Genomic DNA, 24,755 nt, shown 5'->3' on the forward strand with positions numbered 1-24,755 from the left:
CACTTCAAATTATGTACCATGAATGTTCATATGCAAGAGTTTTCTTGAGTTCAACAGATAAAATCCACACAAATAAATGTAGTTTTGGGTAAAACTCTTCACACTTTTACTCGCGGGATGCACACCCAATTCCTCAAATATGATCTCATTATTACAAGTATGAAATTGTTTTCAGAGTGAGTCATCCATCTCAAAGGATGAATTCTCATTAGGATGGAGGAAGAACCAATTCTCTCTTGCTCAACAGTAAGACACCCCGGTTCCCCGCCCTTTCTCTCCCTCTCTCCTCTTGATCTTTATTGTCTATGCTTGGTTACACAAAACAGGCAACAGTGACACTGAAAATAGGCCCTCGATCAGCATTATCTGATGCCAGACTCCATCTTAGTGTCTTGCAAAGACAAAATCAGTGCAGTCATTTACTTTTACCCCAGTCTTGATGGAGTCGATTTTCTGCCAGTTCTCGTAATTTATAAGAATAAAAAACTTGATCTTTTCAGTGGCAGCTTTTCAAAGGGTTAAATACTCCTTCAGAGCCTTCCATGATCCTGTATAAACCTGTAAAGCAGATGACAGGCTGTGTGTGTGCGTGTGTGTGTCTAAGGGAGGTATTTGTGAATACACACCCTAGTAAAGAGGAGTGTTTGCAGGCAAGAACACCTTTCAGTCTTCTGTCTCCTGCCTGTCTTCCTCCTCAGGGAAATAGCCAGCTGTCTAAAAATAATTCTCTGCTTTTTCCTTCTCCACCAGAGAGAGCACATACAGCCATGGGGAAGAAGGTAAGATCTGATTAAGAAGCATTTCTGTTGGACTGAAGGAGTTCCAACTCTTAAGATTTTGATTTGGCTGAATCAAGTAGAAAGCTGATCAGCTCTGGGAGAGCAGTAGGGAATCCTGCAGGTCTTTCTGATAAAGACATTATTGATTTTAGAATATCGATCACAACACATTAAGCCTCGTACCTGGATGCTTGTTATTTTGTCTACTGAAACAGGCATGTTGCAGTCTGTGAACATGAGTGCATGAGTGAACACGTGCATGGAGGAGAGCTGGAAGAAGCACTGAACTTTATGAACTCATTAAGAGAGTTTTGGCTGTTTGAGTTATTTAGTTACAAAGTCGGTTCAGACGGGAGCCAGATGCTTTGTCACAAAAACGTCCCCGTTTTCACATGCTTCACATCTGCTGACAGCTGAGGAGCTCTGATATGTCAGCTTCCTCGTAAAACAGCTGCTGGTGAAAACATTCATCTGGCAAAAAGGTATTATTTCAATCTCACAGAAAGAAAGGCAAAGACCAACTTTCAATGAGCAGTCTTGGTTTCGTCCTATCTTTCCTGTTTTAATAAAGCAATACAGTCTTGGTCTGGCAAAGTCTGGACATGCAATATTGGTGAACTCGGATTTTCTTTATTTTGCCATGAGGTAAGCTTTCCAATTTTTTTTTCTTACTCCTTGAAAGACCGAGCAAATGTGTTGGTTTTTTTTAATGCTATCTTTTTTCCTGGTTCTAGAATTGACTTAATTTGGCAATATAAATGGATTATTTTGGTAAATGCGCTTTGGATGTAAAACATTTTTCATCACTAAGCTCTGTTTCCCCAGCCCTGCCTCCAAATCATAAATACAACCATATCCATTGCATTCTCAGTGCCAACTTCAATAGCAGCTGCGAGGCTTTTGTGCCTGGTTGTTGTGACAGGGCAAGAGCAGTCGCTAGATCATTCCCATTATGACAGCCAATAGCAGCACAAAGAAGCAGGATGTTAAGAATTATGTGTTTGCATATCCACGGTCACATTTTAGGACTATGAATTTTGAACATTCCCAAGGAGCCAGTCTTTCTTATGAAGAGGTGAAAGGTTGGGATTAATCAAGCACTGATTTTAGTTAAAAAGAAATTTAATTCACTGCAGATGACATTCTGATGAATGGGGAGCAGTTCAGTGCATTGGGAAGCTTTGGAAAATAATAATATTGCTGTAACAAAGTCTTGCTTTTTCATAAAAGTATATCAAATAAGTGGTGAACACATGTATGTTTTTGTTGATTGAAATATTGCAAATGAGGCCATTGACCATTCCCATTGAACGATTTGAAATGTAACTGCAAACATTGTTATCATTATTATTTATTTTTTTAATGTTTTTTTGGGCAACAGTAAGATTTTTTTAAGGTACTTTTGCCTTTACGAACCCTACGACTCTGCAGTTCTTTGTTAATCAGAAAGGATTTTTGTAGACCATGAGCATAGCTGAATCCATAGCATCAAGAAGAAATTTTAAATATTGACAACTAGTTTCTCTACTTTCTTTGGCTCTTTGAAAACCCCTTTCTTCCTGTTTTTAGTAGATACTTATTCCATGGTCTAATGGCTAAAACTCTAATGTTTTAGCCACAACGTTCTTTGACAAATACTTTGGTTTAGACTCATTATATGGATTACTTTAATTGCCAACATCGTGTGTGAATTTCATGTCATTGACTAAACGTTTTAGTTAATTTAATAGTTAATGCTACCTACCATGCAATTATTAGAACAACGTGCTATTCTTAGCTGCTGAGAGCGACTCTAAGCAAGAAGTCAACATAAATTCCTATCTTAGTGAGGTGTGGTTGACACCACTGCTAGGACTGTGATGGCTCTTCTACTTTTTATTTTTATTTTGGCAGTTAACTTAATGGAGCCTTATCACCACCAACTGGTAAGAAGTATAGACCAAATGTCACCAAGAAGGAAAGAAAAAACAAAACCCACATCCTGTTATGCAAATTACACTTTTATAGCTTGTACTTCTTGAGTCTTCCATTTACTACATCATCTATTTAAATATTAATGTGGACGTTCAGCTGTCAGCAATTCACTGTGATTGCCTGCTTGTATAAACTTGTTTGATCTGGTGAAACAACCAACACTAAATGGGGAAGTAAAGAATGTGAAAACTAAACAAGACAAAGGGACAGTGCTTGCTTTTGGCACAGCTTTATCCATTTTATGGGCATCGTATCCTCTGTGTCTGTAAGATACCATGATAGAAGGGATTGCAGTAATCAAGACATACTTTTTTTAAATGTACATGCCAGTTGTCTCAAATGGTAAGAACTGGACTTCAGAGTCTGGTCCGCATTGCCGGCAGTAAGTCGGGCTCGTTTCCGGTGAGAGTTGGACTCCGCCAGGGCTGCCCTTTGTCACCGATTCTGTTCATCACTTTCATGGACAGAATTTCTAGGCGCAGCCAAGGTGTTGAGGGGATCCGATTTGGTGGCCTTAGGATCTCATCTCTGCTTTTCGCAGACGATGTGGTCCTTCTGGCTTCATCAGATCGTGATCTGCAGCTCTCGCTGGAGCGGTTCGCAGCCGAGTGTGAAGCGGCCGGGATGGGGATCAGTGCCTCCAAATCCGGAAAAGGGTAGAGTGCCTTCTCCGGGTCAGGGGGGGTGTCCTGCCCCAAGTGGAGGAGTTTAAGTATCTCGGGATCTTGTTCACGAATGGGGGAAGAAGGGAGCGGGAGATTGACAGGCGGATTGGCGCAGCGTCTGCTGTCAAGCGGGCGCTGTACCGGTCCGTCGTGGTGAAGAGAGAGCTGAGCCAAAAAGCGAAGCTCTCGATTTACCGGTCGATCTACGTTCCCACCCTCATCTATGGTCATGAGCTTTGGGTCATGACCGAAAGAACGAGATCGCGGATACAAGCGGCCGAAATGGGTTTTCTCCGTAGGGTGGCTGGGCTCTCCCTTAGAGATAGGGTGAGAAGCTCAGTCATCCGGGAGGGACTCAGAGTAGAGCCGCTGCTCCTTCACATCGAGAGGAGCCAGTTGAGGTGGCTCGGGCATCTGGTCAGGATGCCTCCTGGACGCCTCCCTGGTGAGGTGTTCCGGGCACGTCCCACCGGGAGGAGGCCCCGGGGACGACCCAGGACACGCTGGAGGGACTATGTCTCTCGGCTGGCCTGGGAACGCCTCGGGATTCCCCCGGAGGAGCTAGAAGAAGTGGCTGGGGAGAGGGAAGTCTGGGCCTCCCTTCTGAAGCTGCTACCCCCGCGACCCGACCTCGGATAAGCGGAAGAAGATGGATGGATGGATGGATGGATGGATGGATGGATGGACTTCACCACTGAGGTGATCTGCCTGTCAAGATTAAAATAACCGTCCATTTTTACCCCAGGATTGGTGACAGTGCCTTTCAAATACTGTGCCAGAGGGTCAAAATCTATGAAGGGTGACACACTCGAAGCCCTGAAAAACAAAACCTCTGTCTTCTTGTCATTAAAAAGAAGAAACGTAAGGTCCATCCACACCTTTACTTCATCAAGGAATTAAAACATTAATAAGAGAGTATCTCTCTTCTTGTTTTCATAAAGATGAAAATAATATTTGTGCTTTATAAAGATGGAGCCCAAGGGAAAAGAAGAAAAAAATTACATGATAACAGAGAGATCCAAGAACAGAGCCTTGCAGAACTCCACAAGAAAGTGAAACGGAAATATTTGAAATTTTCCAGGCTGACACAAAATGCTCTGTCAGATAGGAGCTAAACCAGGCAAGAGCAGTTTATCGAATGCCTGTAAGGTGCTCTAAGTGACAAATTAAAATTTTGTGGTCCACAGTATCCAATCCAGCTGTTAAATCCAATAAAACCCAAGATCACACAATTTGCAGTCTGTGGCTACAAGAATATCGTTAAAAATCCTAAGCAATGCACGTTATGTGCTGTAACATAATTTAAATCCTGACTGAAAAACCTCAGGAATGTTATTTGCTGTTAAAAATTCCATGAACTGTTTGTAAATAATTTTCTCCAAACCTTTTGAAAGAAAAGATAGCTTTAAGATAGGCGTAAAGATTAGCAATACAGTTGGATCCAGAATAGGCTTTTTAACCAAAAGATGCACCATAGCATGTTTGTAAGCATTTGGAAAAACACCTATGGACAGACTACTGTTAATAACAGCAAACACAGAAGGCTCGGAAGTAGAAATTAGCTCTTTAAAAAAACATAAGTGGGAGCACATTCATAGATGAACCAAAGGTATTACGATGATCAGTAATCTCTGTTAAACAGTTAAAAGTCACCAGCTCAAACTGGTGAAAAATAGCAGAGCAGGAAACTAAGACCACTGGGACAGACGTAAGGGGAGATGCTATCTGACCATGGGAATTTGCCACCTTATCCACACAAAATTGTAAAAACTTTTTGCATGCCTCAAATGATGGCTCAGTGTTTTGTGGAACATTAAGAATATTATCAATAGTTTTAAACAATATACAAGGTTTGTGGCAGTTTACAATACAATACTCATTAAGCCATATCCTAACACTAGGATATTTTTCAGTAATGATGATACTGAATATTACTGAAAATATCTTTCAGTAATGATTTGGAAAGTAATAACCAGAGCTGAGCAACAACAAAAAAAAAGTACTAGAAAATTTGGGGAGATTTACCTGTAGACAGAAATTTGTGGAATTTTTGCAAGTTACAGCGCCAAGTCAAGATTAGATGGTGATTTACCAAAGAAGGCTGAAAAGGAATCAAAATGTCCTTGAGCAAAGTATGAGTTTATGGTGCTTATGTTTCCCCAAAATATTAGCTGCATTTTTGTTGAATTATACATAAAGTAAAAGTATAATATAGCATATATAAGGCATTAATGCTGGAAAACATTTTTAAAGCGACTTATCATTGTGTATTTTTTTACATCACAGAAACTGGATGTTTAGTGGTGCAATCAAGTTTGAGATCTAGTGTATGCAGTTATGTGCAATGAAGTGTAGCTGAGTGCCATGGTGTCAGTAATAGCTCAGAAAAAATATATATATTTCACCCATTTCTCTAACTCTCTAGCAGCCAAGATTCAGGAATGTCCTGAAGAAATGTTTGACGACTTGATTGACAGCAAATGAGAATATTCAGTTGTGCATCCCTAAGATAACAATGATGGTAAATACATCATTGTTAGATACAGTATCAACCCTTAGGATTATCTACAATATATTGTTGTTTGTTTTAGAAATCTCATCTCAATAATGTTAACTGCTCACCAACAATGTCAGCATGTCAACAAAACCTCGGAGAAAACTGAAATTTACCTAATCCTGACTCAAACAGCTGGGCCGAGGCATTTGGCTCCGACTGCCTCCTTGGACATGTGAACACATCCCCACCACAGATGTTCAGATTGACTCCACCAAAACTTGGTCGAGTGTGACGGTTGTAATGTTTAACAGAGATGGAGGAACAGCATTGTCTGAAAACTCTTCACCCGGCGGAGAACAATTTCTTATCTGCCTTTGTCGGACAGGTTCTGTCTTTCAAAGCGACTACTGCTTGTAAAGCAAGAATACAAACTGAGGCCGGGGGTTTGGGTGTACAGCCAGAAAGTGCAGGGGGGGGGATTCAATGCTTTACTATCATAATTTTTGATAAAGCTAGTTGGCTGGAGATTTGCGATAAAGATGTGATAAATTCTCTGAGATAGATTCCCACACAAGCTGGAAGCAATTACTGAGTCATCTAAGCAGAAAGAATGCAGCAGGCATTCACTGAACCCTTTCGAAAAAGTAGATACGTTTTCTTTTCCGTTTTAAAAAAAAAAAAAGTCAAGACTTTCTGAGGAGCAGTTTGTGGTGTGGACTTAAAATAGTAGATGATATTTCTTTTCCAAAATCCCTTCCCATATTTGTTTAAGCGAGAAAGCACCAGACAGTAAAGCATTTTGCAATTTTCTTTAGCCACAAAGTACAACCAGCTTCTTTGGGACATGATCAATGACTTTTTATTTTGACCACAATAGTTTCTTTTGATCCCTTCTTATAGTACTTAAAATAAAACATAAAGACTTCTTTTTTAACAGCAAAGTTTACTTTATTGTTTAAAAACAGATTGTCGGCAAACTTTGAGGTACTGTGTGAAGTATTCAGGGCTCTTAGAATTTTAATAAAAACTTAATTGTATTGATGTTTTATTTATAATCGTCTTTCACAAATTTTGTTCTCAGATATTCCCAGATTTCATCTTGCTGCTAACTCTTACCAACTTTAATGTCCTTGCAACCTTTGTCACTGCCATACAAATATAAACCTGTGACAAACATAGTCATGTATAAACTTGTTTGACCTGGTGAAAGAAACCGTCAAGTTTCTTCATGGGGATGATATGTTGAGCGTGATGTGGAGTGCTAATTTCTTGCCGCTTACATTTGCAAGTTTTGAGCAAGAGTTTATTTTGGTGTCATCTGACCCAAGTCCCTCCTTCCACATATTTGCTGTAGGTATTCCCTACATGCCTTCTAGGAAAATGCAAGCAGTTTTTTTTTTTGCCGTTAATTTTGCAATAGTTGGAATTTTACCTGCACGTCTTCGATAAAGGCTGTTTTTGTGACATACAAAACTGCTGACTGATTCTTGGTCTCTCAGCTATTTCCCCACAGACTGATGATGCCACCACCATATTTTCCCATGAGAACGGTGTTTAGCTTGATGTCCAATGTTTGCTTTCAGTCTCACATAACATTTTGCATGTATCCCAAAAAGGTGGACTCTCCTTACCAAATAGGTAACCTTTTAAAGCAGTCGTTTGGATTACATTTTATTTAGGCCTATCAATGTAAAGGGGTCTCAAGGCAAATTCACAATTTTAATATTTTTATTCAAACTTTTTACTCCTTTCCTTCACTATATAATACTTTGTGTTGGTCTGATGATAAAATCCCAATGACAAATTAAAATGAGTGATTTCAACATGACAAAATGTGTAAATATTCCTAGCATTGTGTCTATAGAAATAACAAAACAAATGTTAGTTTCTTTAGAACATTGGTCTTTCATAAATGTAAACAGTGGTGCTTTTCAGGTTTCATAAACATTTCAAACTAAACTAAGTCTCTGTATGTATGTGCAGAGAATAAGTTAGTATAATTTACTACAGTAGAAAACATACTAGATTTCTTTGAACTAACTTTACCTGCTCTGAAGGTAAACCGCTTTAAGCGTTAATTAGCTTTTCAATAACATTTTTATTCATTTGGCTAATATTCAAGCTGATTGTGGGTTAGTCATTGGCAGCATGTCTTAAGGCATGAAAGCAATTAAAAAGTTGAACTTTTGCCATGACGAGGGCAGCCTTTGCTTTCATCTTATTGTTCACTGGCAGAGTGAGGACTGTTCTAGTTAGAAAAATGATTATAGTCGCTTAGATCAGCACTTGTACTGAAAAAGACCATCCTAATGCCTGTAAGCACATGCTAACCTAATTAGACATTTACCTTCAGAGTTTAATTACTGTGATTACATAGAAGTTTGATGCCAAACATAATATTATAAAAGACATTTTCTTTTATGTTGCCCATCACATCTAGAGCAGAATCTCCCTAGCATCATTTGGTGAGCAGAAGTTGGTTAAAGGGATGTATAGGGGTGGGGGGGTGTGCGTGTGTGTGTGTGCGCTAAATGCAGCGATGCAGCACAACCCTGGAGACACAGTCCCATCTGTTCAAGGCCGGGCCTCGTAGTTAGAAACTCATCAAAATGTGGTCCCCAAGGTTTGTGTACCCCCCCACTTTGTCTCTCCATTTGCTACCTCTTTGTCTTTTTGTTGTGAGGGTGGGTGGGGAGTCAGGGGCAACTGCTCAACCCCAAAAAGGGGGTGGGGGTGCATTAATGAAGAACATATCCATGAAATGGCCTGGTGGACGTGATGCTTGCTGGTCATGATTTATGCTTGCATGAGCATATAGACAGGGCTGGGGCTGGGGCTGGGGCTGGGTGGGGAGATCCAGCAATGAAGGAGGGCGTGTGGAAAACAGAGCAGCTAGGATGCTACTGTATGTTTTGTTTATTCTCTCATCAATGTGCTACTGAAATAGAGATCTCAGCTCTCAATGGGAGATTCCTTTTCGTCTTGTGCTTGAAAATAATCTCAAAGATTTCTCAGGACTTTAGCATGTGAGTTGATTTTACTGATTATTTCTGAAGATAAATGAATTTGCATCTGAGGTTATTCAAATTGTTTCTACCTTACTCAGCGTATTTGGCTGCTTTAAAGCTGTCTAATGACTATTTATTTTAAATGTGTTATTTGAAAAATCTTATTTGTACCGTCTCTGTTTGTATGCATAAATTAGGATTTCTTTGTTTGGCATGACATGGATTTTCTGGTGGAACTGCTTATACTGCAAATTCATAGCTAACCTTATGACATGATGACTATGCAGGTGGAAGAAAAAAAAACCTTCCCTCTTCTTTCTCAACTATTAATGTTTATGCAACATTCAATTTCATGGCCTGTTTTGCTCCAACTACTTATCTTACGTTTCAGGAGGGCGTTTCTGGCCCTCTGCAGGTCTTTTTCTAATTAATGCAGCTTGATGTGCCAGCCATCATCAAGAGGACTGCCTTAGGCTGCAAATGGCCTCATTTAATGGAGATGAATATTCATTTGTTTGGAATAATTTTGTGGACAGTTGTGCTATTAATTGATAAGGGAATATATGTGTTTTTTTGGCTGTAATTATATGGGGATTATTCTAGAATATTTGTAAGCTTCACTGCCACCGATACAAATGCAGAAACAGTAAAAATCATTTGACAATATGGCATCTTGTGACAGCATTTTATATTGGTCACTTAAGATAGGGTGTTGTGAAAAAGTATTTCCTCCCCCACTGATTTCTTCTGTTGTTTTATAGCAGTAAATTACTTTTAATATCAGACAGTGATATGAGAGAAGACACAGTGCAGTTTTATAATTTACTTCCTTTTATAAAGTGAAATTAAGTTATCCAGACCAATCTGGCCTTGTTAGAAAACGCCTCTGAAACCTAATAACTGGTGGTAACATCCTTGGCAGCAACCACTCCCATGATAACTGGCAATGAGTCTTTAATCTTTCTTGGAAATATCTTTGTTCACTCTTCTTTGCAGAGTTGTTTTACCTTGGGGACATTGGAGGGTTTTCAAGCATGAAGAATCTGTTTTAGGTAATTCCACATCATCTCAATGGGATTTGGCAAGGCCTCTCCAAAGCCACCATTTTGGTCTTAGTGTTAGCCCTTCAGAAGTGAACTTCCTGGTGTTTGGATGACTGTCCTGTTCCAAATAATTTCTGCTACAAACATCAAGTCATCACGGTCCTGAAATGGCAAAACAAGCCTCCCACCAATTTAATGTTTTATGTATGATGTAATTTTGTTTAAGTTACATGTCTGATGAAGGATGCAGCAGGATGACTTCCAAAAAGTACCACTTTTGTCTTGTCTACCAGAAAAAATATTCTTCTAAATGCGAGATGGGTCATTGTTTTCTTTTTGTTCACCAGTCAATATCACCTTGGAACTTGCCCATGGATAGTATTTTTGCTCAGTCCCTTTCTAGTTGTTGAATAATGAACACTGACCCTAACATTGACAAATGAAGATTGCAGTGTTTAGATGTTATTCTGGGTTTGTTTGTGACCTTCAGGGTGAGTCGTCAAAGGAACGATTTTTGTAGACTGGCCATATTTCTTAATTCTACAGACCTGGCTGTAATCAGGCCTGCTTGGGGTGAGTGAAATTGGATAAAAATGCCTATAATAATTGCTTCATGACTTAACAGGGGGTCTTTGGTATTACCTTTTGTCATAGTTTCCAGATTAGCTACACAGTACAATTTCAAAACTGCATACTGTAGTTACACAGACTATTAATTGCTTATTTTAAAATGTTTGAGGATGTGAAAAACTTAATAGTGACAGCTAAAACACTTAATTAAAAGTTCTGTCAGGACTCTATCTCATATATCCAAAAAATAAAGATCTTATATCTCTTTTCTTGAAAGCAAGAGAAACCTTGTGTGTCAAACCAGAGCAAGGAACAGCCTGAGTTTCCAGCGGGAGAGGTGGAGACGGGTTACTGGAAACCACAACCCAGACAAATTTTCTTTTGTGGAAAGACAAAAACAAAAACAGACTTCTTTTTTTTTTATTTGATGTTTTTTACAGTTCAGAGAAGGATGTGACCTTTGGAATGACCAAAGAGAGCAAACCAGTTTTCACTGGCCTCACATATCTGCTTGTCTCTCAAGTCAAAGTAAATAGCCATGATTTTATGTCATTTTGTTGCAAATGAATAGTTTTCTGTGTGTGAAATGAATACAGAAATGTGTTGCGGGTCCTTTAATAAGAGAACTTGCAATTATTTCAGTTTTTATTGGGGGCGGGGATGCTTTCATTTTATACTTCGTGCAGCATTTCTGTCAACTACTGGTGGTTATACGTGGTATAGAATAAATTTAGACTTGAAAAGACTTTGAACAACATTGGAGACATGCTAAAGGACACTATCAATAAAACTTGTCTTTCTTAACAGCTCATCAGAACCACAGAGTGATCCCCTCCGCATTTATGCAGTAGTTCCTGTAAAAAGTGCCTTCATCAAATACTGAGTGCAAAACACTTTGAACTAGTGTGGTACATGGTATAACTACATGTGACGTAATTATATTCATCTTATGGAATATTCACATTTTCTGAAAAACTGAATTTTGGCTTTTACTTAGTTGTATGTCATAATCATCTTGACAGAAATAAGCTTAATAATATATCTCTGCATGTATTTTATCTGATGGATGTTTAAATTTTTTAACTGATTTAACACAGTACATAAACTTGAATTACTTCAGCGCTTTCTGTGTTTGGCATTGAAAATGGATTTGCTGTTTACAAATCTATTAGTGTTCAGAATGAGTCAAGCACAGGCATCAGATTCACAGCCGTGCTTAATGTGTCTGTTGTTTCTCGTCATTTGTCAGTAAAAGCGTTTAGTCTTGGTCCTGTGAGGGGAGTGACCTCTTTCAGGTATTGTCTCAGTCACAGTGTCTCTACACATTTCACTTCCTTAGAAAATGCTGTTGACTTCAAATTGGCATTGGATGTTGGGAGGAAGAGGAAACTAACAGACAGTGGTAGGCTTGACGAAGAAACAAACAATCTGTGAAGAGAGAGCTGAGGGTTGGCCAGTGAAAAGACTAGAATGGCATTTGGCTCGAGAAGCAGGATGCATCCCTGCTCCTGCCAAACTGCCATAGCAACGGCAGCTTAATGCATCCCTCGTAGTCCCCCCCGCTGAGTGTCCAGACTGTACCAAAGTGTCATTTAAAAGATCTTGACATTATTCAGCTTGACCCTAGCACTTATCCAACTGCCAATGTATTAAACGAAGCACATTTCTTTCTCAAATCCAGATGCAGAGACATTTGCTGTCAAGTCTGCAGCTTTATTCTAAATGACACGCAAATGAGTGAGTTGTGTAAAAGTCTATTATGGCTGTGCATGTAACCCTAACAGAGCAATCCTATCCATCTTAGAGCTCCCATTTGTCATGCCGGGCACCTCTGCTCCCTGGTGACCAATCAGGAGTGTTTCCTTAGAGGCTAAGAGCAGCCCCTCACCTCCTCATCATCACAAGTGATTGACAGCTTCCACAGGATGGAGGGGGTGGTTATTTACCTCCTCGTGTTCTCATGGGACCAAGTTAATGATCCCAGCCAACAAAATAACACAAAGAGGGAAAAGCCTGAGAAGTCGGTGCCTGGTTGAACCATTTGGAGCAGTTTCGGCTTCCTTTGGAGAGGATTAGAAAAAAAAGAGGCTTGTGTGAGAAGACTTTCAGTGACAGGAGGAAAACAGATGAAGCGGCAGCACCCAGACAGATAGTTCAAAAGTAGAGGAAGTCTTCTGAGCAAAGTCACAATTTTTTAGAAAACTCTCATCTTTGGTTTCTCTATGTATCTTTGAGTCACCATGACTGGACTGTCTGGTTGAGTGACTAACAGGCTGCGAGGTAAGACACACTTTGTATCTTTGGAGAAGGATGCATAAAAAGTCCAGATGAAAGAGTAAGAGTTTCTGTTTAAGCTTTGACAGTGTATTGGTCTGCTGCACTGAATCTGCTTCACAGTATTCTGTGAATATTTGCATTTAGGATGCAAATATTTTTTGAACAGGAGGCTGAATATGAACAAGCAGTCTAGTGGCACGCAGTGGCCTTCTGCACCTGTTCATGTCCATTCACTCAAGGGGTACTTAATTAGATATAACTCTTTGATTGTTTGGTAAACAGTGAATCACCCAATCAGATGGCAGCAGCTCAATGTATTTAAGCACTCAAGGCATCTAGACATAGCGAACACGACTTGCTAAACTTTAAACTAAGCATCAGAATGTGAAAGAAATGGGATTCAAGTGATTTTGAATGTGGCATGGTTGTTGGTGTCAGACAGGCTTCTGAGTATTTCAGAAACTGCTGATCTACTGAAATTTTCACATAAGACTGTTACTCAGGTTTACAGAGAATGGTTCAAAAAGTGACATTTCTGTGGATGAAAATCGGGTTACAGGCATCAGAGGTCAGAGAATTATAGAAAGTCTGGTTTGTGATAACAAAACAGGCAGCTGTAGCTGAAATAACCACTGGTTACAATCAAAATATGCAGAGTTACATCTCTGGCACAATATGTCAAACCCTTAAGCAGACTGGCTTCAGCAGCAGAGGACCACACAGGGTGACCCTCCTATCAGCAAAGAGCAGGAAACTGGGACCACAATCAGAGGCTCACCAAATTAGACAACACTGAAAAAATGCTTCCATGTCTGATTAGACTTAATTTTAGCTGAGAGTCAAAATATTTCAAACGGTGCAAAAACGCAAGTCTTTCCTGCTTTGTGCCAAAAGTTTAGTGTGGTGGTGTAATGATTTTGACCCTTTTAACCAACTGAGAATTGTTTGAATTTATGGATTTTCTAGACAGCTAAATATAAGTATTATAGGCTTCAAAATTTCACATTATGGTGGCTAAATTTAAGCTAATTGGCCTGTAAAAGCATTACTATGTGTTACGTTTTAAGGGAATATTGACCATTAAGTCCCTAAAGTGGTTTAGTCTCTCTTATTTATTTTCACACCATTCCGGATGCAGCAGGCTGAGCTGAAACATGAGGACTCCTGGGCAAGGGAATGTGGCTGCTTTGTAATCCAAGTGAAACTATGCCATTTGCACTGTGGTTTTACAAAAGTAAAACCACAGTGCAAAACATGCATCTTGCACAGTGATCCAATTCTAAAACAAATCCTTATACCCAATGTCGGTGACAAACTTTCAGCTGAGAAACTGATCAGACTTGATGTGATCTCGCTCTCTTCCACTGCTTAGGTGCCAACCGGGTCAGTCTTTCCACATTAGTTGTTTTCTAAGCAACTGAGGAATTGTGAGCAGACGCCAAGGGTGTGTGAGAACTTTCAACACTTTTTAAGTCTGCAGTCACAAATCTCAGCACATTCCTGTGTTTAATCTGAGAAATATGGCTGATAACAGCTAGCATCTATATTAAAGTATATTGCCTGACTTCAGTTATTCTTGCTGTGAGCATGATGCAAATTTTCAGCTCCAATACTTTCAACTAAATTTAATGAGGTTAAGGATAATGGAACTTAACAGTTTAATTTTGTTTCTGGTGTTCAGCTGGAGGCATATATGTGAGTTTGGAAAACCTTTGCTCCAAGTTATGTCTCATAGACTCAAGTTATAGTGCAGAGAAGCAAAAGTCCTGCCCCCCTTTCACACTATTGGCTTCACCAATATCCTGCAGCCCACTGCATCTAGATGGGATGGTTCTCAGTCAGAGTAGATAAAAAGGTGGCAAGTTTTGATCCTCCCGCAGGCTCAGAGGAGGGTTAAGAGCTCAGAAACTCACAGAGAGTCTGAGAGGCGAGTCACTACGCTTTAAGTTCAGACCGCCGCAGTGGATCAGCTTCGCAGAGACTAAATATCAGCAGTGAATGACTGTGGAGGTGGCTCTGTACTTTCCCTTGCTTCTTTACGGCTGGAACCATGAGGCAGGTAAGTCAGGAGGTCACTCAGAACACAGCCAGTGTGTAATGTTACTGTGCCTTTGTGGAGTTTTTTCCTGCTAGAACATGAGTCATAATGTGTTTAAAAAGCTCCAGGCAGGGATCTTTTTAGGTGCAAAGTTGTCGGGCTATGTTATTTCTCCTAAGGTTTTGAACTAGATTGGATGAGAGGTGTGATGACTAAGCAAGGTCTGAAGGGAATTTCTGGAATTAAACAGCACAGAAATGAGTGAGTTGAGGCTACAGCAGACTTCCTGTGTAAAAACAGTCATTTGCAACAGCTTTTAGACGTTTTCAAACACATTCTTGACTGCAGGTTTTCTGGAAATTGAATGGAATATTCTTTGGCACATTTACTTTAGTTTGATGCATTATTTGTGAGTGTGCATCTTCAAAAGGATGGTCTTTCCCTTTTATTATTGCCATTTTGTCAACAGATCCATTTTTTAAATCATTATCAGATGTCACGGTCCACTTCATTGTGGAGATGGAAAATATACTTTCTTGTGGCTCCTATTAATTAATAACTGGTTGTTTTAAAAAGATATGCAAGGCACCTTTCCAAATGAGCACACTGCTTCTGATCACTCCTGCGACTAATACACAACAAGCTGTCACCATGGCAACACATGTGGAGATCCTTATAGCGTTTATTGAACCAATGAAGTGCTTGAAGGGATTGTTAAGAATTGTTTTAATAGTCTGTTTAGGCTTTATAAGCAGTTAATATCTTACCTACAGTATAACATAACTCTCTTTCTTAGTGTTTTTGTTAAGTACAAATCCAGATGAGTTGGTTCTGGAGGCTAAAGTAAAAGCTAGCGTAGGAGGGGCTAAAACCAGAGCAGAATCAAAACAACTCCAGTGTCAGAAACACCACCTTAGCGTTAAACACAAAAGCCAGTTTAAAAAAAACTTTAAAACGCATCGTCATGTTTGAATTAGGAAGTTAATTACACTGGAGATAAAATTGGTGGTGCACCACCCATGACCTTCCTGTGTAAATCATTTTCAGAAAACAGAACAAGTAATGCCTCTCTTGACACTGTAAGTATCTGGTAGAAAATTCAGTGCAAAAAAAAAATCCAATATAGTAGTAGTTCATGTAAATGCTATTATACCAGACCTTTTTAGCCATCTTAAATTAGATAGTAACATTGTTTTCTTCAAAGTTCTCAGTTTGTTTAAAACAGTGAGTACATTGACGTCACACTCAGTTTTCTTTGCAACTAATTACTTTCTAGGTAAATGTATTCCAACAAAGTGCAACTTGGATGAATATTCAAATGTTGACAAAACAGCGTCTGGAAAAAACAATGACGCTTCAGAAATCTATTTTGGTCTTTGCCCATCTTGGACTAGCCATTACTTCCAGTCCATCACCACTGAGACCTAATATGGATCATTCTAAAGAAGCAAAACTGTATTTATTGTGAAAATGGTATGATCTTAAAAATCTTATTTTTTAATCTTAGAGTTCTGTGCTTCCATCAACATTTTTTAAGGGCTGTGTTAAATTTTCAAAAGACAAAGTTAGGTCAGAGCAAGAACAACTAAAGCTTTCGAAGAGATGTACGAGATATTCTTACTTCTGAGAAAAGTTTTTAAATTTTCCAAGAAGTTGTTATTTGAAAGTCACCGTCGTTAAAGCGGGTATATTTTCTCATATTTTGATCCAATGTTTGTAAATTTATTTCTAAAAGTGACAGCGTGAATACTTTCTTGTATGCAGTTATGCAAAACAACCACAAGATGTCGCCATTTACGTGTTTTCGCCACTTGGAAATCGTCAATCCTAAACGACTTCTCCAAACTTAAAAACTCAAAACTCAAATGAGTACATTGACATTTTAACTCAACGAGTGTCAGAGTAGTTTTAACCGTGGTTGAACTTGGAGGAAGCGGGTGGCAGCTGCATGCTTGGAAAGTCACATTCCTTGAAGTTCCTGTGGTCGTGGAAAGGATAGGGTGTTTTCCCGCTGATGGCACCTGCCAAGCCTCTCAGAGGAAATGAGAAGTTGCTGCCGACCAGGAATACCTGCGTTGCTCAGACTGTAAGACAGGAAACCAAATGTACTTGTTAGCACAACCAGACTTCTGAAATGCCAGAAACGATACATTTAGAACCACGGTTTTCACCTGAAGCTTATTATTAGCCCGGAACACCGTTATTCTCTCCGTGCCAACATGTACAGATGAGGTTAAACTCCAGTCGCAGAGATGCTAGGGTTAGTAATTAGGTTGCGCTCTTTAATCATTTAAACTACAGCCTGTGTCTCGGCCGTACAGGCTCCATTAACGATGATCTGGGTAATGTGTGCAGCTGCAGATCAGGTAGATTAGTCAGTCTAATCAGCTGGCTGGTGCCACCACAGCTGTAAATCACATTAGGCCTGAGTGGGCCGCTGCTGAGCTGAGCAGAACTGAGCAGAGCCGGCTGTTTCTGCTGCTCCTCCAGCCCTGGCCCCCTTCATTGGTCACAGCCACGCTACCAGGACAGGATTACAGATAAATATGTTAGGTGTCAGCCCGGGGAAGAAGACAGAGAGCAATAACAATCTTTCAGAGTCTGAATAGCCTACATGGATCAGGACTATCATTAAGGGTGATAAAAGACCATAACCAAAAGGATTAGGGAGCGTTTGAGCAGGAAATTGCCCTCATATCAAAGACATTTTAATTGTTTCATCTATAAAGGACCTATTACTTCCTAATCAAAATGTAACTCCACATGTCATTTCAGTACCTTGGTTCATCGTTTGGGGCTGAATTCCAGTGTTTTAGACCAAGCTTTCCTTAAAACGGCCTGAAAAAAGTCTCTTTTTTTTCCCCAGTGAACTTTTTCACATTAAAATAAGAAGCTCTAGATCAACCTTTCAGACAATGATCCTATAGGAATACCACTTCAGTGGCATGATCTTTGGTATGATCTTCCATCAACTATAACTAGCTTTTCTGTCCCTGAAAAAAGGTCCCACACCCAGATGTTGCCAACACCATGTTTTACAGTGGACTATGTTCAGATAGATGCAGAGTGTTATCCATTGAACACACAATTTATTTCTAAACCATTTCACTGTAGTTCTTAAAACCCCTTAACTGTCAAGTGAACATGGGTATCCTCATGGACCCTTTGTCTTGCATGTAAGTGTTTTAGGAGAGACAATTAAGGCATATGTGAATAGAACCCATTTTCCAACATGTTTACTGTGTCTCTTATGGATGTGTCATGCAGACTGCAAACTGGACTTAAGGATCTCTCTCAATAATGCCTTTCTTTATGCCACTGGCAGGTATGCAGTGGTGCCATGATCTTTCTACATAATCAAAGCTGGTGACAGTGTTTTAAACTGCACCTCGATATTACCTCTGAGCTGTGAGACATGTTCCTTTGTCTTCATGATGCTTTTGTACATTAATGAGCTTTAACAAACTTGTAAGTTATTCACAGAACAGCTGGCTCTATTTGAGGTTAAGTTGCACGCAGATAGTTTAATATGAAGTGAATATGTATTGGCATGTCAATCAAATTCCCATATTTTATGCAAAACTGATTAGTATGTGCTTTAAAGTTAGAATGTGAGCAAAACTTATTATGTTCACATTGTCTTTCATCATTTTACTGAACAAATGGGTAAGTTCCCTTTTCTGCTCCAGGGCGAGTGAATTTATTTCCCGCTGGAAGCTGCACAGCAAGCACCCTGGGAATCCCAGTCACATTCCCTTCACGTCTCTCTCTCCCTGGAAGTTAGCACCTACAGGTTTGTCTGGACTTGAGCGAGAGCTTTTTTAATATTTACAGCTTCTTGTCTGTCTCTGAGAGCGGCGAGCCTCCTGGGGGACCCCTTTGAGTGACAGGAGGATCAAAACGAAACCCAGCAGGGGTGTGTTCGGAAATAGTCACACATGGTAAGCAGATGGCTGCTCAGTGACTCGCCACATCAGGGCCAGCTATGACAGATGTGGATGTTGCCGATGATGTTAAGTCATGTCTGGCTTCATTTTCTAGTCTTATTGAACATTCTCCTTTGAGACTGCGCAGATATTTTGCAAGCTGTAGGATAATGCTGGAGTTTGAATTACTCCAGAGAGGATCTGCCTCTAACAGGACTTATTATTTGGTCCTCATCACTTGTTCACTGGCTGCAAAAAGAGTCATGGCCCTGCTGTATAGCCCGGCCAACTCTCATCTCAGCTTGTGTCGTCAACTTTTACCCTTGAGTCCCTGATGGAAGTGCCAGGAAAAGTTTGAGTCCACAGCATTGTGCTGTATGAAACAGTGGGAACAGTTGCACAAAGAAGGCTGAAACTGATCCTGAAGCTTTGAATTTCTGAATGGGCAGGGCTGCGAGGACACTGACCTGCCTGTGAGGACGAGGTTTCCGCAACAATCCCGTCCCCTCCGTTTGTTTTCAACATTTTACTCCCTCTCTCCCCACTCACTGCTGTCCGCTCTCCTCCTCTTCTCCCAAGCTCTGGCCGGAGCTCCTGCTGTAGGTGGAGCTGGCTTTCCTGGAATTGTCGGGCAACTTTTCCTGTTGTGCTTGCTACCTCTTGCTCAATCTTTCGCCTAATGACAGCTCTGCAGCAGGATTACTGGGGTCGGGAAAACTTGTGCCATCTGGATGCGTGCTGCACGCCGGAGTCCATGTTTATTGCATTTGCTAGAAACAGATTTTCATGATTCAGGTCAGAGGTTTCCCTGAAGCAAAAATGTCTCTGCAGAGCAAAGTGGGGCGAAATCCATCGGTGGGTAAAGTAAACTTTGTATGAATGGGAGCGCTTTTAGGAATGCAGAAAATACTTGGGGCTGTTTGGAGTGGCTCTTTACCACAGTTTTATTTTACAAGCTTTTTATAAGTCCAGGCTGGTGATGACATCAGAATAGTCACCTCTTCATGCTGTGCTTATTTAAAACTGCTCTTTATTTGTCTTGTTTTTATCACAGAATGCATGCTCCAATGGGCGAACCTGTTTGATAAGACCTGCAAAACCTAATGTAGTCTGAGATGCTTTTGTGTCTTTTGCGGTTTTACCTTTTTAATTGCTTTGTAGTTTTATTACTCAAAAATGTTACCTTTGATAAATAAAATGGTCAAAAATATTTAAAAAGTAATATTAGAACAACAAGGATTTCAACTGAAATTAAATTAGAAAGTCTGAGATATATAGCATATCTCCTGAGACAATGTTATAAAGTACATTTAACAAAATTTGTTATGAAAGCTTTTCTGTTTAAGTTTTTTTTTGTCAACAATGGTGGGGGAGAGATCATGTTTAAGCCAGCAAAAGAATTTCTTGGCAGTTGCATTGGCAGGTTTGTGTGTAAAGAATAAAGTAACAAACTAACAAAGGCCAGCAGATGCTTCCCAGTCATAAGAGACATGCTCAACAATTGTTTCTTTTGTTGTAACCACAGTAAGATAAGCAAAAGTCTGGAGATCCGAGAACAACAGAAAACACAAACTTGCTCTGAGATAATTGTGGCGTCCTGCACGATTTTCAAGGGGCTGCTTGTGGCCGACTGTCCTTGATAATGAGCTTTTGCCCTCTTCACACTTAATGAGTGGAGGTAAAGTTCGCACAGGGAGACGTTGTGAAGTCCAGTGTGTCCTCTTGCAGCTGGGGGTGTCTGAGTGACCAGGGAACAAAGGCTTAGTGTCTGTGAGTGTGTGGAGCCCCAGCCTTCAGCAAGCAGGCCAATAGACTTCTGCTTGGCTGAGCTGTCAGTCCTCGCTGCTCTGTTCCCCAGTGGACGACCGTGCAGAGGGGAACTCATGCAGGCTCCCCTTGAGCCAAATTAAAATGAGCTGCAGCTGCATTCTTCAAGTTCAGCAAATCAGATCTGCACCAAATACGCAAAAGGGTTATTTATTAGTAGCGAGCACCTGCTTATCCTAACTGTCTCACAAATATTTACACAATACATAATCTTGAGTTGATCTTGCAAAGGAAAGCCTAATAAAACTCAAGATGGGACTGAATTAATACATTCTGATTATCCTAACTAACATATAGTGTGCAAAAGTCTTGCTTAATTCAGGCTTTATTTGTACTTTGTTTAGAGAGACACCATTCAGAATACTTGCTGATACTAATTTTAGCAAAATTTCAAGTCCTTTTTCAGATGACTTATGATGTCATGGCTCTGATCATTCACAGATCATTCACTTTTTTTCTACCACTTCTTTTGGAAACAGTCATTATTTAAATATATTAACAGTAGAGACAACTGTATGGTGTTTGTGAGGGAGATTCAGTCACCATAAACTAATATTTTACTCATACTTTATGACAGATAAAAACGTAGGGAGACATTTTAAAGACGTTTTAAATTGCCTTTGGCTAACATTGCTACTGAAACATCAACTGCTGCTTATTTTCTCTTGAGAAAATAAGCTTCTGTAACACTTTCCAAAAGACTGCCAACATTACGATATCAATCATTTTCCATTGTAGTTTGCGGTTAAAAACTGTATATGTTCAAACTTCCTGCTATTTGCAACATTCTCTTATAGCCTGAATGAACTGCAGACATGTCTTTACATGTTTTAGAAAATACAGTTTTCTTTTTAATTTGGCTTTTACCTCTCTGTGCTTCCATTGACATTTTTTAAACACCTTACTGATTCTGAAAATAACCCATATTCGAATCATCTACCCTGACTACCAATTTCCACATAAGAGTGTTAATGCTTGTGAAATCTAGAATCTCTTGTGATTAAGCTTTCTGATTTAGAATTTTTACCATATCTGCTCTCTATACCTCTCTACTCATTTCGAAATATGGACAGTTGGATTGAATCATTCCAACATCTATTTAATTAGTTTTTAACTCTTTTTTCCCCCAACTTTCTATTATTGAGCTTTTTTCCTTTGTGTCATTCATAGATAGCTGATCGGCTTCCCTGGATTTTGCTGACAATCCCTCTTTGTTGTGCCTGAAAATGGAAACACTAGAGTCTGAGCTGACCTGCCCAATCTGTCTGGAGCTTTTTGAGGACCCACTGCTGCTGCCCTGTGCTCACAGTCTTTGTTTCAACTGTGCCCATCGTATCTTGGTCTCCCATTGCACCCCCAGCGAGCCTATCCAGTCTATTAGCGCCTTCCAGTGTCCAACTTGTCGCTATGTCATTACTCTCAACCAGAGAGGCCTAGAGGGACTCAAACGCAACGTGACCCTACAGAACATCATCGACCGTTACCAGAAAGCCTCTTTAAGTGGACCCAACTCCCCTAGTGAGACTCGTCGTGAGCGAGTGATCCCAGAAGGCAAAGCCATGACATCTCCTACGGACCGAGTGCAGTGTCAGTTCTGCGAGCAGGACCCCCCTCAGGATGCAGTGAAGACCTGCGTTACCTGTGAGGTATCGTACTGCGAGGAATGCCTCAAGGCCACCCACCCAAACAAGAAACCCTTCACGGGCCACCGGCTGATTGAACCCTTGCAGGACTCCCATCTCCGGGGACTCATGTGTCTGGAGCACGAGGACGAGAAAGTCAACATGTACTGTGTAACAGACGAACAGTTGATCTGTGCCTTGTGCAAACTTGTCGGCCGACATCGAGACCACCAAGTGGCGGCCCTTAGCGACCGATATGACAAACTCAAGGTAAGAAATAGAATTATTATTAGAATGCTTGAGAATTTAAAATGCAAGCATTCCAGATTTTTTCCTGCAGATCTCTCTTCACTTCTTGAAATGCTTTATTATTCCAGTTGCACAATATGATAGTAAATTATAAAAATTTGGATCAAGCAGCAAATGCATGATGTTAGTGGTATGCACTGTCACATAAATCAAAGTTTATCAGCAGTTTTCTTAAAAACAAAAAACAAAAAAAAAAACACTGTCCTTTGCACTTTACCTTCCTGCGAAACATTTCTGAATGATCAGCAGCTTGGCAATGCACGCAGATGTAACGAGTAATTACATCTCAATCTCTTTCAAGTGTACTTTATAATGTTTAGCAAGTTAATCTGAGTTAACGTTGACTAAAATAGTGTCTTCCCTTAGATGTGATCGACTTTCTTAAAATTCTGTGTTGTGGCTTAAAAAACTAACTAAACAAAAGACAGATGTATTTTGCCTTGAATGAGATATGAGTTCTGGATTTCTTTTTTAATTAGTTGTGAAGCCAGTGTTCTCGTTCGTCCACTGTCAGGTCCACAGTGGGCGATTTTTACAGACATTATAAGCTTTATAGAACTAACTGTGCTGTAATATGTCATGCAAGAAAATCACCTTTTACTCTGCTTTTAATTCAGAGTGCAATAGCACTTGGACCAGGCACTCACATCTTTACCCTAAGGGGAACTGCTCACTTTCAACAGCAGGGCAGGCATTAATAAGACATGATGTTAGCTGGAGCATGAAAAAGGTGTCTCTGCTTTCAGTTCATTGTAAATTTAAATGAGCAGTTCTCACGGAAATTCCGGTGTTATTAGTGATTTGTTTTAGCTTCAGGAATTATATGGGTTTATTTTATGATCACATATAAAGTTGATTACAAAAATGTAATCAAAGGTTGTTGTTGCGCAACACCCCCCCCCTCCTTTCTGTCTCTACTGTCTCACTCTCTGCTTCCTCTTCTGAGAGGGGAGATGTGCTACCAGCTCTCCATCTAACGGGTTAATTGAGTTTCCTAAATCTGCCGGGATTTACCCTGTCCAGAACTGAAGTAAACTCTGTTTAAGCTGGTTTCGAGAAACGATTCACCTGATTTTTAACGGCCTACATCCAGGTGTCTCACCCTTCTTCCCTCTGTGAATTAGCCAGACTGAGCAGCCTACAGCCAACTAGTTTCACAGAGCACACCTGTTAACGGTCGCTCGTTCTCTTATTTTACAACTTGCATTTGTTATTGAACCAGGTAGGTTTTAGTGACTCGGGCGAGTCCCAAGGATGACGTTTTAAATTTGGGCTACCAGCAACTTAAAAACATTTTAAACTTTTTCCTCTCCAGAATCAAACATCACAGCTATTTTACAACCATCAAAGAACTTTAAGGTGACTCATTAACTGAATGTCCACAACATCTTTTAGATTTTCTTTATGCTAAATATTTTATTAGTAAGGCATTTTTGCAAGGGTCAGTACAGCTTAATTCAGTAGCAGAAATAATCAAATAAGTAAAATCAATCATCTAGTCTGTCTTTCCCTACGGCTGATACTAAGAACTAAAAAAAAGGAACCTTTGAGAGAGACGGACGGAGCATGGCGCCTCGAACCCCAGACCTGGCACGACGACGAAGAAGGTGCTGCAGCAGGAGGAAGACGCCGATCGATGAAGGCCAGGATCTCCGCAGGTCTGATGATGAAGAAGGTGTTGCAGCAGGAGGAAGATGTTGATCAGCGAAGGCAGGAATCTCTGTAGGTCTGATGAGCCTCCTCTCCGCATGGATGGTGAGGTCACACAGGACTTGGTGCTGGCAGGAAGGAAGGCACCAGTTCTTCTTCTTTGTCTTTGCCTTTGTCTTCATCTTTGTCTTTGGGGTCTGAACCCAGCCGATGAGAGAAGTGCGATTTGAAGCCACAGGTTGTAGGGCTGACGGGTTGGTCCCCATGGCCGGACAGTCTTCGGCTCCGTGGCCCCGGCTCTTCTTCAGCTGCAGAGTTCTTTGTCCATCTCGATCTTGGCTCGAAGCTGCCCGGAGGATCCAACGAACGGTTCCTCTTTTGCACTCACCTTTTATAGGGTTTCTGACTGCTTAGACAGATGATCTCATATCCATCACTGTCTTACAGACATTTCCTGATGTCTGTGCTAATGTCTCAGAGTTGCTCAACCTCCTATGTCCATTGCCTGCACAACCTTTCACCTACTCTCTAAATAAGGCGTTGATCATCTCTGCTCTCCTGTTAGTTCCT

The 24,755-nt window shown here is 40.3% G+C and overlaps 1 protein-coding gene across 5 annotated transcripts in view; it reads left to right on the plus strand.

The window, feature by feature from the left end:
• Positions 1–663: 663 nt before the first annotated feature.
• The window catches only part of LOC102229324 (E3 ubiquitin-protein ligase Midline-1-like), a 43,641-nt gene continuing 19,549 nt past the window's right edge, over positions 664–24,755 (plus strand). The window contains exons 1-2 of one of the 5 annotated variants that reach the window (XM_023336914.1): positions 664–779; positions 21,775–22,496. In XM_023336914.1, coding sequence (XP_023192682.1) covers positions 21,831–22,496 — 666 coding nt within the window. In that variant the 5' untranslated portion in view covers positions 664–779; positions 21,775–21,830. Of the gene's footprint in view, positions 780–12,548; positions 12,817–14,683; positions 14,873–19,390; positions 19,633–21,774; positions 22,497–24,755 lie in introns of those variants that run through there. The other 4 variants (XM_023336918.1, XM_023336916.1, XM_023336915.1 and 1 more) reach the window with 4 other exon arrangements.

The sequence above is a fragment of the Xiphophorus maculatus genome, chromosome 7 (assembly GCF_002775205.1).
Source record: "Xiphophorus maculatus strain JP 163 A chromosome 7, X_maculatus-5.0-male, whole genome shotgun sequence".
In the NCBI taxonomy this organism is placed as follows: domain Eukaryota; kingdom Metazoa; phylum Chordata; class Actinopteri; order Cyprinodontiformes; family Poeciliidae; genus Xiphophorus; species Xiphophorus maculatus.